At 43.2% G+C, this 14,306-nt stretch overlaps 1 protein-coding gene across 2 annotated transcripts in view; it reads right to left on the bottom strand.

The window, feature by feature from the left end:
* dscama (Down syndrome cell adhesion molecule a) overlaps positions 1-14,306 on the bottom strand; it is a 113,251-nt gene that overhangs the window by 26,612 nt on the left and 72,333 nt on the right. For both annotated transcript variants that reach the window (XM_080779962.1, XM_080779961.1), the window contains exons 9-13: positions 13,313-13,591; positions 11,998-12,117; positions 11,370-11,549; positions 751-947; positions 341-437 (exon numbers count right to left, since the gene is read on the bottom strand). In XM_080779962.1, coding sequence (XP_080636088.1) covers positions 341-437; positions 751-947; positions 11,370-11,549; positions 11,998-12,117; positions 13,313-13,591 — 873 coding nt within the window. The remainder of the gene's footprint in view (positions 1-340; positions 438-750; positions 948-11,369; positions 11,550-11,997; positions 12,118-13,312; positions 13,592-14,306) is intronic.

Below are 14,306 nucleotides of genomic sequence, written 5' to 3'. Positions count from 1 at the left end.
TAACCATAACCGCAAGCACGGAGCATGCAGCGCATGTTCACCTTAATCCGGTCGCCAACCTTAACGCATGTTTGCCAACCTTAATCTGATCGTTTTCTGCCGGTTCTATGGTATGGTTATAAAGCTCCTTTGAATTGTATGTTGAATAAACGTGCGCACGCCATCTGTGGATTTCATACATATTCAATATACAAATGAAAAATATTAGTAAGAAAGAACATCCAACTAAATAATAACTACACTGGATCCATTGAAACAGAGTTCTTTTTTCCTTATATATTTTTTTCCTGAAAAGTAAATTTTTCCATCCGACAGCAATGCAAATGTTTTTCTGGTGTACCTTGCACTGTGAGCTGAATGATTCCTCTGTCTTCACCAAATGAGTTAATGGCGTGGCAAGAGAAGAAGCCAGAATCCTCTCTCACTGTGGGCATAATCTGATGTTCAGCAAGAAATAGAGAAAACAAAAACCCCTTTAGAAGTGTATTTGAGTCAGGAACACTCTTGCCATAGATTTAAACATTTATAACAACAAATGGATTACAGTCATACAGTAGTTGGCACTGATATCTGAGCTCTTAAAGGACCACTTCACCACATTTCAACATCTCTTCATATAAATTGGTCCTCACTAATGTTCATGATAAAATACCAGGATCTTTTTCCACTAGTCGCTTCTTTTGGGCATGTTTTCATATACCCAGTTGCTTGTTTCCCTCACAGAACCTGCCAGCGTTGGTCATGGTATACCTGTAAGGTGGAGATGACCTCGTCGGCCACCTCCTTGATGGTGACCACGTAGCGGCTGGTCTCTGGGTTGATGATGCGTTCCTCCTTCTCCCAGCGCACCATGATGGGCTTCTCTCCGTGGGCGGTGCAGCTCATCTTCTTCTCCTCGCCCTGCGTGGCCAGCGTGGTGTTGGGGTACGACGTGATCATGGCAGGGACTGAGGGAGAGACCGAGAGGTAAGTAGCAGATCCACAAGCTTGAAACACATTTTGAATTTTAATCCTGAAATGTAACAGTTTTGTTTTTTGTTTTTTCCACACGACAGAGACGATATGCAATGTGTCGCATCCCATTCATACTAAAGTATGAATGTGTGTATATCACACAACACGATGCAACGTGATGCATTGTGAGTATGTGAGATATTTGAAGTAGATGACAAAAAAAGTCTTGAGTGTCAACATTTGCCAACATGACAAATGTTGGTATCCTTTCATGCACCATTGTGCATTTCAATTTGCGCAACACTGCTAAACAATGCATCAGGTCAAAACAGAAATAGTGTTCTATAATTAAGTGCAGATAATACAGTGAGTTTGAAGCTGAAATAATTTGCATTTATAATGTAACTACTTAACTGATAGCTTAATGTAGCTTATTCATGATTTGACACATCAGAATTATCATATTCAATGCATCACATAGCCCAGTAGCTTTGTTTATAATCTATTAGTTGTGCATGGAAAGATATCAGTAGTGTTGGGTCAATAAACACTTCTACTTCTGACCGGAGTCCAGACATCAAATTTAGTTGCCGGAAATAGCTGATCTACATGTTGGGTCACAGACCGGTCACAAACGCTTGTTGTGAGCTTGTAGATCTACTATTTATTTTCTCTGTATGGTTACCCCAGAATAGGGGCGCTACTAGTAAGCAGCTAGGTTTAAGCCAGGTCTAAGACTCAAGTGGTTTAGTTATACTTCGCTTGCTGACAAAACCTGATTAGCTTAGATAAGCCACACTGTCGTACTATACGTAACGTATAAATGAAGCATTACACTTTCACGCTGTGGTTTCAACATCTCTCTTAAGTGTGCATACATCCCTCCCTGTGATGTTACGCTGATGGCAACAAGCAGCCTTGGCTCGTATCTGAGGGTCCCTATTGGTACAGTAGTGCTGCTCAGACAACGCTGAAGACACAGCCTTAAATACACACTAACGATGCACATGCCTCATTACACCCACAACAGCGTGTGTAACACCCCCTCTGCTCCCAGACACACACACATGTACATGATGCACGCACACACACCCCCTCTGCTCCAAGACACACACACACACACACACACACACACACATGTACATGATGCACGCACACACGAATCCTCTCTTAGTCTGTCTGTTGCTCTTCTGCTCACTCCCTCACACGCACGCACGCATGCACGCACGCACGCACACACACACCCACAGAGTATGCATGATTCCGTTGATGTGATGGGAAGCGTCAGGCAAGGGGTTGCAAACATTTAAGCCTCATCTCTTATTCACTCCCCAGCCATTTGGAGCTCGGCAACGGAAAAGAACGCTGATTTATTTTGCATGACAAGTATGAATTTTTAGTGAGGCGCGTTTGGAAAAGTGAGGAGAGGGGGGAAAGAAATAACCCTGCTCTGGTGTTATGTAAACGTTATCGTTTTGGAGCAAAGCTACATTACTCTCATTTTGCTGTGCGAGTGGCTCAGAGGAGGCATGCACGACAATGTTGTTGACACTACTGAGAGTTGAGATGGCATGCCTGGAACACAAACTGAAACTACTGAATATACAGACTATCTGGAGTGAACTATAAAGAGTGCAACTGTGCACAAAGTGTTGGTTAATCGAAAGGAATGGATTTGTAAAATTAAAGGTGTCATAGTAGCAACAGGAGTAAGACTGAAACAAAGAGTCAAAGACAAATCAAAATAAACAAAAATAGTTATGTTTAGGTTGTGTTGTTGTTTGATGAATTTTGATGAATTGAACAAGGTGGACCCTCTGTAATGCTTAATTGGGTCGTCCACTCACAGTTAACAGTCTTTGTATTTAGTTTGTGCTTGAAATGTACTGTAATTCTGCAAACTGTTAATACATATTTCAATCAATCAATCAAAAAGTTTGTGACACAAGACACAGTTGAATCTGTATATATAGGTATAAATGTATGGTCTATCGCTAATGCATATAATTATGAATGAGTCTATACAGTACATTATATCAAGAGAACAAATGCAGGTTATGTACAGCCTGTAAGTAACTCTCATCAGTTGTCCTTAACAGGTCTCTCAAGGTTGCGTAGTGTACAGGAGCCAGTTGCGCCACCTCAGCTCACACTAAGTTCAAACTTAGCCTAGTTATAGGTTAAATGGCTTGACTTAAAAGCCATTTAAGCTGTAACTAGGCTAAGTTTTGAACTTAGTGTGAGGTGATGCAACTGGCTCCAGTTCAAATTAGTCCATGTGCAAGGGCACCAAAGTCTGTATATTGGTGCATATTCACTTTTATTTATTGGGGATGTTTATAACAGTGTGAGATGACATTAGCAAACTAAATGTTTCAATGGTCTTTACACTATTTCATTAGTTGTCTTATAAACTTTATTGCACCATTAGTCCTCAAGGACCCAATTTGAAGAAGGCTTTCCAGATATTTTACTAGTTTCTGTGACCAGCAAATAATTGTCAATTATTGGGGGGCGGGCAAACTCCGACTTTTAAAGTGAGCGCGTATGGTGGCACATGGAACTGGGAGTTATGCTAACAGCTAGCCGCAATAAATGAGTTAATGACAAAGAGAGGATAACACAAATAAATAAATGAAAACTCAAGCATAGGTAAATGAAAACTCAAGCATAGGTGTGTTGCGAGACATGAAGAGAGCTTAGAGATGAGCCACACTGTACTATTTGGGCGAGTGTCTGTGTGTACTGTATATACGTTATGTGTTTGCAGACATGCATGTGTGTGTGTGTGTGTGTGTGTGTGTGTGTGTGTGTGTGTGCACGTGCGTACGACGCGTGTGTGTGCACACGTGCATGTGTGTGCACACGTGCATGTGTGTGCATGCACGCACGTGTGTGTGTGTGTGTGTGTGTGTGTGTGTGCAAGTGATGTGACATGCGAGTGTGTATCTGTCTCTCTGAGGTGTTTGTGTGTGTGTTTGCGTGTGCAAGAAGCACAGCTGAGCCAGCCCTGAGGTGCACTTGGTGCTCCTGTAATTGCAGTACTGATGTAAGTGTGTAATATGCAGCAGTATTGTTACCGTACGGGGGCAAGAGGTTTGGAGGTACAGAGAAAGGAAAGAAAGCAGTGAGAGGCTAGGGTGTGTGTTGGGGAACGTTTAACCAGAGTGTCAGTTTAACTGAGTGAGAGTTATTACAGTTAAAGTAGCCCTCACATAGTATACTTTAAGTTCCTATTCACCGGTATCTCAATGAAAACTCATTTTCCAAGAAAATACCATCTTTTTTTCTTTTAGATGTCAATTTAAATGTTAATGTTAAAAATCATAAAAAAATCTTAAGTGTTTTGGCCAATTACTCTGAGGGCCCACATGTAATATCCCCGCGGCCCAGCGGTGGGCCCCGGGCCACAGGTTGGGAGCGGCTGCTGTAGAGTGTAGCAGTAGCAGCACAGTGTCCTGTTCCTCCACAACAACCCAGAGGGCACTGATGATACACACAGTATGCCTGCAGGGGGGGGGGGGGAGGCTGGTTGCTGATTGGCTGCTCCCATGAGACAAAAGCCTCCCTCCCTCCACTACCCCCCCACCTCCCCCCCTCTCTTCTTCTCCCAGGCTCCCTTTCACCTGGCCAGGTTACCATGCCAACCAGCATCGGACAGTCTCTCCTCTCTCTCCCCCCCCCCCCCCCCCTCCCCTCCTCTCTCTCTTCTCTCTCCAATCTCTGCTCTTAGAATGGGCCATTTCTAGTAGCCAGGAATAGAACATGGAACCTGCCATTGATTTTCACGGGGAGTATGATGATTACACAATCGCCGCCCCGAATGTCGCAATGCAGAGTACAAAAAAAGAAAAGGGAAAGAGAGAAAAAAATGACTAGGAAACGCTGAAAATGTCTTTATCGGATGGTGTCGGCGCCGCTGAAAACAACACGAACAAGATGGTACTTACTGTGTGTGTGTGTGAGTTAACCACTTGAGCCCTAGCATCCCTGTTCCTGAGGGAACATTAGCCGATCTACAAGCTCACAATGAGCTTGCAGATCTGCTATTTCTGGCAAGATAACACAGCAGACAAATTACAGAGCCATCTAAGGAGCATTTTACTAACTAAGTGGTTAACAATCTGAAATCGTTGCTGTTGGGTGGAAACCTTATGTCCAAAACCATTCCTTTTTTATTATAATTAAAAAAAACATTTCAAAATAGGAAAATAGCCGGAGCTTGTAGATCTGCTATTTTCACTACTTTTGTGCAACACTTGTATGATGAAGTATTAGGGCATTCATTTACGGAAAAACGAAAAAATTGGTAACATGGAGATACAAGGTTTCTGCCCGAAGGCAATGAAATGATTCCTAAAAAAAAGAAACACTGTAGACTCAGAGAGTGAGACAGGCTCCAAATGGTCTACAATCTATTTTAGAGCCAGCATTTATGGAGCAAACTGGGCAGAAACAAGACATCCCCATCTGAGGCTTTCAGCATTCATCTCCATAAGCACCTAAGTTACTGTATATAAGGCGTCTACAGTATATAAATGTCCATATAAAGTGTTGATATATAAAATGCTAAATACTCCCGTTGGGGGTGAAATGTGAGTGCTTTTATGTACTATGACTGGCAAATAGGCCTAGTCTAGTATGTAAAAGTGTTATTGTAATCATGTTGGCAGCCACAGAATTAGATCACATACAATACCATATTGGTAGATTTTATGAATTGCATTCCAACACATTTACAATTTAGGCAATTAGCAAAGTAAGCAGACGCTCTTAATCCAGAGCGACTAAGAGTTTCTACTAAATTTAATTTAGTCACTTAGTTTTGTATTTAATTCTGAAAAAACCTCTTAGAATCTCTGGAGTCTGCTGGCCTCTCCTCTCTGATGTTGAGCAAGCTAGCATCTTTGCCGCACACACCTTATAAAGTCCACGTCAGTGGCTCTAGAACACCAGCCTGCATTTAGCCCGCTCTCTGTCACTATCGCTGCCTGGCGAGGGCCAATGTAGGCCACAGGGTGCCCTGGCTCAATTGTGCACTGGGGGGCAGTGGGCGGGGGGTTGGGGGGGTGACCAGACAAGGAAAGACGAGACAAGATCTCTCTAGCACAGTGGCCCCGAGGCACAGTGTAAGTGGGCACAGGGAAAATACATGGTCTGGCGTGGGAGGGAGGAGGAGGGGGGTTGTCACTGCAACGGCACATAGATGACTGGTTCACTGGCTGCCTGCAACGTACTGAAATAATTCCTTTAGCTGCACAATTGGCTTGGATCATGGAGCATGATAGCAACGGTATGCCCACAGATACAGTGGCCTTCAGGCTGGTCAGGTGGGCGGAGGGCAGTGCTGGACAAAGTACTCAACCCCAGTACTTGAGTCAGAGTATAGACACTCCTGGTCAAATATTACTCACCTACAAGTGACAGCTGCTTGTTAAATTTGTACTTGAGTTAATGTAATGAAGTACAAATATATCTGCTATTTTCATTATATTTTAAATACTGCTTAAGTGGTTAATTCATAATGTACCCCTTCCCGGGAATGTAGTGGAGTCAAAAGTACAACATTACATCTTTGGTCCCGGGGGGAGGGGTGGGTGGGATTGTTTGTTTTTGTGTTCCTTGCTTTTGCTGTTATGTTGTTTTTACATGTGTTTTGTTTTCTTTATTCATTCATGGTGTTAACATCTTATTGTAATTTATTGTCTTAAATAAAAAAACATTTGATAACAAAAAAAAAAGTACAACATTAGTCTTTGAAATGTTGTGCAGTGAATGAGTTTAAAACAAATACTCAAGTTAAGTACAGATACTCAAGTAAATGTTCTTCATTACGGTTTGGCTGGATAAATAGGAAACAAAACAAATGTGATTCTCCTCCCTGTTCCTCTCAAGGATGTTAGGATGTGCGACCGTTTTTTTCTCCAATTAAGTCTCATTATGTGCTTGGCTTTCATCGCTGTGTCTGGCTACATTATGACATCTAATAGACTTGATTGGTCTTAATTGGCACTGATAAACACTGAGTGCTTGTTGACTGACTGATAGCATCCACTGTAGTAATGAATTGACTCAACTGCATCTGTTTTGGAGGTATAAAAATACTTGGCAGGGAATTGAATAAGAATTATTTGTCTACTGCAATGAAAAAGCAAAAAATATATAGTGTTTTATTAAATCAATTAATATATAAATACACACACACACACACACACACACACAACCATGAGTTGTACGTCATTGTGTGCTGGTGTCACATGCCGAAAACAGCAGATCCAATCCAATGTGGATCGGCAATCTTCGTCATGTAACGACACCATTGCAGGACAGCGTGTAAATAATGAAGAGGCGTGGCTGTGTTTCTATGCAGGATGATACATGGTTTGCTATAGGCATTAAGCTCCATTTATACATCGTGCTCCGAAAATAGCCAACCAACAAGATCACAACACGGTGCAGATGTGCCACATTGTGAGCTTGTAGGTCTGCTATTTTCCGGGCAAGACACCGTCCGTTGTGCGACCGAGTTAGGCATTAACAGACACTGATAACAATGAAAGTGCCAAGCTAGGACATCACAATAGCTGCAATTCATTTCCCCAGGAGTCCACCACAATAGCCTGGCAGGCTGGGATCTATCTAAACCACTGCATTAGCCCACAGGGGCCATTATTATTTTTGTAATCACTGCACTGCGTGCGTTGTAGTCACACTTGTACATTATGTCATGGAATTAAAGAGTGTGTCGTTTGTTGTGTTCTTCTGTGTGTTTGTGTGTGCAGGATGCAAGTGAAGTGCTGTGTGTGTGTGTGTGTGTGTGTGTGTGTGTGTGTGTGTTTAAAACAAATTGAGGTTGGATTGAGGTTGGTCAGGATCATAAATTTACATTTTAGGCGATTTCATGCAATGAAAAATAGTCAATACAAACTCATAACGCAATGCAGTGCAACGTGTTGTGAGCTTATAGATCTTTTTATTATATATTTGTATTATTATTTATTGACATGTTCACCAAGTAATTAAAAAAACACATACACTAGTCGAAGGGATAAACCTGAAAAAGCTCAAGGGCTTATTTCCATTGTGGTCATCGAAAAATCTCAGGTACTTTCAATGGACAATTTTATCGGATACTCGTGTGTGTGCATGCGGACTTGCGTCAGGGACCTACAGTGTATGGATCCTGCATTGCACTTGCATTTATCGCTGGGTGTGTCGATCTGTCTACAGCTCGGTGGATAAACCGAGCTGAACTTGGGAACAGCCAATAATGCACGGTGAAGATCATACTATCCATCACGTGAGCACTTCAGCATGCGTCAGCTTGTGTGCTTCCCTAATTGGCTCCTAAGCCCTTTAAGTACACAGTAAAAATCCATGGTATTCATTTAACTCTGTGTGTTTCACCCGTAAGGGTCCATTTGGTTACATTTGTATGGTCTCAGAATTAAATTAACATTAAGGGCTTCCACAGTGTAGCTGCTGCTGCTCAAGCAGTGTAGGCTGGTGATAAACAGCAGAGCATGTACAAGGAACATTAATATCTGGTACTGCATATTACTAGAGTAATAAACTATGATACTGCATATTACTAGAGCATTACAATTATACTGCTGCATATTACTAGAGCATTACGCTATGATACTGCATATCATTGCTGTCTGGTAGAAAGGAAACCTTGTATATGTCCAAAATGGTTACCTTTCAGGAAATGGAAAAAATTATAATCAGACTTCCAATATTGTAGATCCACTGTAGTTATTATCATTTAGTCACAAGGATCATTGGTTCAATATTTATAAAGCCCAGAGACAGACTTTCACTTGAAACTTGAAATTTTTTTTTCAATAAGAGCAATAAGGCTTGCTATTTTCTAGCTCGTAGGAGTGTAGGAGCTTGTACTTTTGTGTGACACTGTAGTGTATGACGAAGCAACCATGAAATGACAGTATGACCCTGTACTGAACATTATGTAAGGTATATTACGAACATTAACGGTATGGTAGCCTACTGTGTATTGCAGAACATTACAGTATGGTACTCTATTAGAACATTACGGTATGGTAGCCTACTGCATGTTACCACACAATTACAGGCTGGGCCTGGTGCTCAGGGCCTGCGGAGGCTTCTGGGGTTAATGAGGTCTTTGTCTCACACACACACACACGCACGCACACACACACACACGCACGCACGCGCGCACGTGCACACACACGCACACACACGCACGCACGCACGCACACGCACACACACACACACACACACACACACACACACACACACACACACACACACACACACACACACACACACACACACACACAAGGGACCTGGAGGTGAGGTTATGTTCCAAGGGATCCCAGGGAGTTTCGGGTTACTACACAGACAGACAATTCAACTACAGGGACAACACAACTATCATAACAACAAGCTCACACTCAGGGAGATGAGCTCACACCTAAGGGAATGCTCAGTCACATGCACGCATGCACACACTCGCTCGCACACATGCAAAACACAAAAACAAACTAATATGGCTATTTTATGTTATGACAGTGCTTACTGCACACATAGAGATCTTGCAGAAGAACAATAGACAATCCTTTGGCACAAATAACAGATCAATCACCTTCACAGTGTACTGAGTGCAGTCAGTGTTTGTTCATGTAATTTAAGACATTGGTCCCCACCATCCCCTAGGGGTCCTTGAGGGAGTTCTAGGGGGTCCCCAACTAAATAATAGTTTGGAACCAAATGGACCCTTATGGGTCTGTAACACTTGAGAGTGTCTGAGAGGGTCCCTGGCATATCTTTTGTAATGAGGGTCCGTGGGCTAATGAGTGTCATTTTGGGGGTCCTTGACATGAAAATGTTTGGGACCCACTGATAGATAGATAGATCCTTGCTTATCGCACATGCGCACTGCCATTCACTTCCCTGTTTACAGATCAGAAAGAAAGGCTCGCCGTGCGTAATCTAGGGAGCTTTCCGTGGTTTTGACCAGATGGATATACTGGTCTCTCTTCATTTCTGACTTCAACATGCCTCTCGCCCGGAATATTAACGCTTCTAGAGAGACTTTATCCATGCGCGGCCACCCCCTAGACCAGAGTCACCAGAAAGCATGCAGGCTGGGCCAGGCTAACCGTGGTCTACCATGGTTTGTCAGTTTCACTTCCTACCAGCAGAGGGCAGTATTCTTATTAGAAAAAGGGAATGCTACCTCATAAAGGAGCATTTAGGAGCAGGCCCATGGTGTGCTATATTTGATAAGCAAATTGGATGAATTATGTACAGCTCAGCAAAAGGTCTTGTTTGATTTCTGTATCACTGACTTTGGGGGGTGTACTGTATGTTTTGGGTGTGCATTTTAGCCACCCTGAACAATACCTCAATAAACTACAACCTGAAAACAAGGATTTGGATGTCAACCTCATGAAAAGAAAAAACTGACCATTAAACAAACAGGCTGTTTAGACAAACACATGCACACACCTATAGGGGAGGGCTAACACTGATAAAACGAAGATGGCCATTTATACTGAACCACATACAAAACACCCAACCTTCCTTATGCACATAAATATAGCGCCAGAAACTAGGATAAGCTGTCTTAAGAGAGCATGCAGCAGAGAAGGCGAAGACTAAATTATAAAGGGAAGAGAGGGGGAGGAATGTACATGGATAACCCAATCCTTACTTCCACCCTCTTTCCCTCACAACCACCCGCCCCCCACCCCCACTGCCCCCCCCCCCCCCCTCCCTTCCATCCCTCAGCCCTCTTTTCCACATGGCAGACCCTGCCTGCATGCGGAATTCAGGATTTAATGGAGGGGAGCTAAGTCCTTGGTCACAGCGCGGATAAACACTGCTTTCTCCAAGCGATGTGGCGGTGGTGGCAGTGAGCGTTGCTTTCGTAGGATTCACTCAGGCAGAAAGCGTGCCGCAGACACCAGGGTGCCGGTGGCTCCTGACTGGCACGGACAAAGCAGACCCAGAACATTTAACCTTCGCCCTCTCAGTGCCACCGGGCTGCGGCAGCGAGCGAGAGACCCCGAGCAGCTTTTGCAGACACCAGGAAGGTCAGCTGGTCAAAGTATACAGTATCGCTAATGAATGATTATTTGAAGACATAGCTGAACAGTGAACACATTTGAGCTTTAATCATTTAGAGTCAGACTCTCTATACTTGGACCGCTTTGTGCGTACCGATATACACCAAATCTCTTCCCGCCAAAAAGAAGGGGGGAGCTCTGGAGCTGTCCCTGCATAACCAACAAAATGGCTGCCATGAACAAGCCTTTGCTAGAAATGACTGCAGATCTGAAAGTCTTGACACTGAAAAACATTCAACTTCACATAAAGTTCAATTTTTTTTTACAAATTAGGATATAGCGCATAATCACAAGACTTACTTTTGACCATGAGGTACATGGATTTGCTGACATCGGCCCCCACATCATTGCTGACCCTACACAGGTAGAAGCCGCTATCTTCCTCCAGCACATGTTTGATGAGCAGAGAGCCATTGACCAACACCTCAATACGGAAACCTGAGTTTAGGGCTATGGGCTGGAACTGGGGCACGCCGGCGCCTGTTAAAAAGAATACAATGCCTCAATATTTGACATGAACAGGAGTAAAGATGTCATACCGGTGGTGGCCCGTCAAGTGTTCAGTAGGTGACATACTGTGATGCAAGTCTAGCTGACACTATATCATGTATTTCCTCCTTTTGGAGCAGTGTCTGTGTAAGCCTTTTCTTTTAACACAGCATCTCATGTTGTTTGTTTGCAGCTTGTGGAGGTGGATGCTTGCTTAGCTTTCAAATTCAACCTTAAGGCTGTGGACATTGTGTTTGTTGTGTTCAGAAAAAGGAGGATCTACTCTCCACAGGGGGAAAAAAAACATATTTTACAATTCAATAAGGAAAATCTATGAGCGTCTGTGACATTCAAAGTACTCTTACTGAACCTACGTGGTTGTACATAGAACAAATGGGTATGATCTTGGTGTGTGTGATTTGTGAGCATGCATGTATACCTTTAGAGTACTCCCACTGGATGGTAGGAACTGGGTATCCCTCTGCTGAACAGTTAAGTATCACAGCCTTCCCATAGATGCCGTCCTGGTCTTTGGGTTGTACCACAAATTTGGGAGGCACTGCAAAGTCAAAAGTGTTATTGATCAGCCGTGTTTACACTGGTATAGTGAAGTCATCTACTGTACTGTATATTCTATATCGTCTCTGTCGGGTGGAGACCTTATATGTCCAAAACTGTTACTTTTCAGGGTTCAAATTCAAAAGTATAAAAGCACTGTAGCAGATCTACAAGCTCGAGCTTGCAGATCATCATCACCTTTATTTATACTCACAAGTACAGTTGAGGGAAAGCCCTCATTTTCAATGTAGCCGAGGTTACAATACACAAAATACAGTAAGATTCATCCAACACAAAACAGTATAAATCAGGGTAAATTACAATGGAACTTTATGCAGAATAACCAGTCAATCAAATAAAATAAATCAATTGAAGCAGGAGCAGTCACGGTCAAAATGGTTTTGGAGCATTCCTTTGAACTGACCGAAAGATGGCAGGGAGCTCAGTTTTAAAGAATTTTGGAGTTCATTCCAAGATGTTGGGCCACTGACATAGAAAGCTGAGTTGCCCAGGGAACCTGAGCATGAGGAACCTTGAGCCTTAAGAAATCACGGCGGGTCTGATAGGTGCTATCATTCAGTTCCAGCATGGAGCAAATAATAAACAGGCATACAGTAGTCTTGTAGTCCTCCCAGCAATGGCTTTATAAAGAATAGTAGCCAGTGTTGATCTGATTGATGAGAGGATAAACCTGAGTTTTCATAAAGTGCACAGTGGTACAGTAGGTACCATAATTATCACCAGTAGTCCACTGTAAGGCAGAGTGGTAGACAGTGTCTAGCCGCTTTTAAAGTGATGGAGCAGCAGACCTATAAATAATGTCTCCATAGTCCAGGATCGAGAGGAAATCTGCTACTTTTGATACATTTGTGTGATGAAAGGGCATTCATTGATGAAAGAACAGTAAAAAGACACATGTTTTCTGCCTGACAGCGACAACATGCCCAGGTTTCAACTTGACCTATGCCTCTGCTTTTGACATAACTTCTCTGTCACTAATCTTTATTGCCGGTGTGGATACGTTTTATCCCTGCTCCTATTCAGACTGCTCAGACTGAAGTAACATTTTCAATACACGAGTTTTACTTGTAGCATAATCATTTCTACAATGAGGTACTTTTACTTAAGTAAAACAAAATACTTCTTCCACCAACGCACACTAGCAGTGCGTGCCAGTCTGACGTCTACCGTCTCACCTCGCACAATGAGCTGACTCTGATGCTCCACGGCGGCTGCCTGGTTGCGGGCGACGCAGGTGTAGTTCCCGTTGTGCAGCAGCGTCAGGTTGGAGACGCGCAGCGAGCTGGTGAAGTCTATGTTGTCTATGGTGACGCCCAGGCTGGCCGGGATGGGTCGGCCGTCCTTCTGCCAGGTGATGAAGACCGGCTGGTCGCCGGACATGACCACGCAGGGGATGAACACACGCTGGCCGATGGAGAAGCGAGGGAACTCAAAGGGGTGGATGGTTGGCGGGACTGCGTGAGAGGTGAGAGCACGTATTGTAAGACATTGTAAGACTGTGGCTCTCAAAAGTGGGGTCCGGGGAGTCGGGGACCCGTGAGGGGGTTCCAGGGGGTCCCCATAAACAAATTGTTAATATATCATCAAAATCATCAAATCTACAAGCTCACAACAAATCAAATCGCAACACATTGGGAGCTTCTAGATCTGTTATCTTTACAAAATTGAGAAGCACTTTATCTAAATACAAATCTAGTATGGGGGTCTGTGGCCAAATACAACTGGGGGTCCTTCACATGGAGTAAAGGGAAATTCAGACTGCTATTTTCTAATGCTTCATGTATGTATGCTCTGTCACAATGGTGACTCCCTCTCTGTCTCTCCTTCTTGACCTTGCTTACGTTTCTTCCAGTTTTCGGGTCTCTGCTCTACATGTAAAGTGGCTTGAGACAACTACATTTTAATTGAATTGCAGTCATTTATATTCTGATGTTTTGCATAAACACTCTACTTCATACTCTACTTCATGTGAAATGTAGTCTACAATGCAGAAATAATGAATCACAAGCTTTTTTAAATATGATACGATGATAATAAGAATGGTTCTTAAATTCAATGTGTGTGTGGGGGGGGGGGGGGGGGGGAATTAAAAAACTTCAGTGCACTGTGCCTACACATGTTGCGACCAAACGCAACATGTGTAGGCACAATGCAAGGAATAAATGCATT

Source organism: Protomyctophum bolini, assembly GCF_963924005.1.
Source record: "Protomyctophum bolini genome assembly, chromosome: 13".
Classification (NCBI taxonomy): Eukaryota; Metazoa; Chordata; class Actinopteri; order Myctophiformes; family Myctophidae; genus Protomyctophum; species Protomyctophum bolini.
This window is presented reverse-complemented; position numbering and strand designations above follow the sequence as displayed.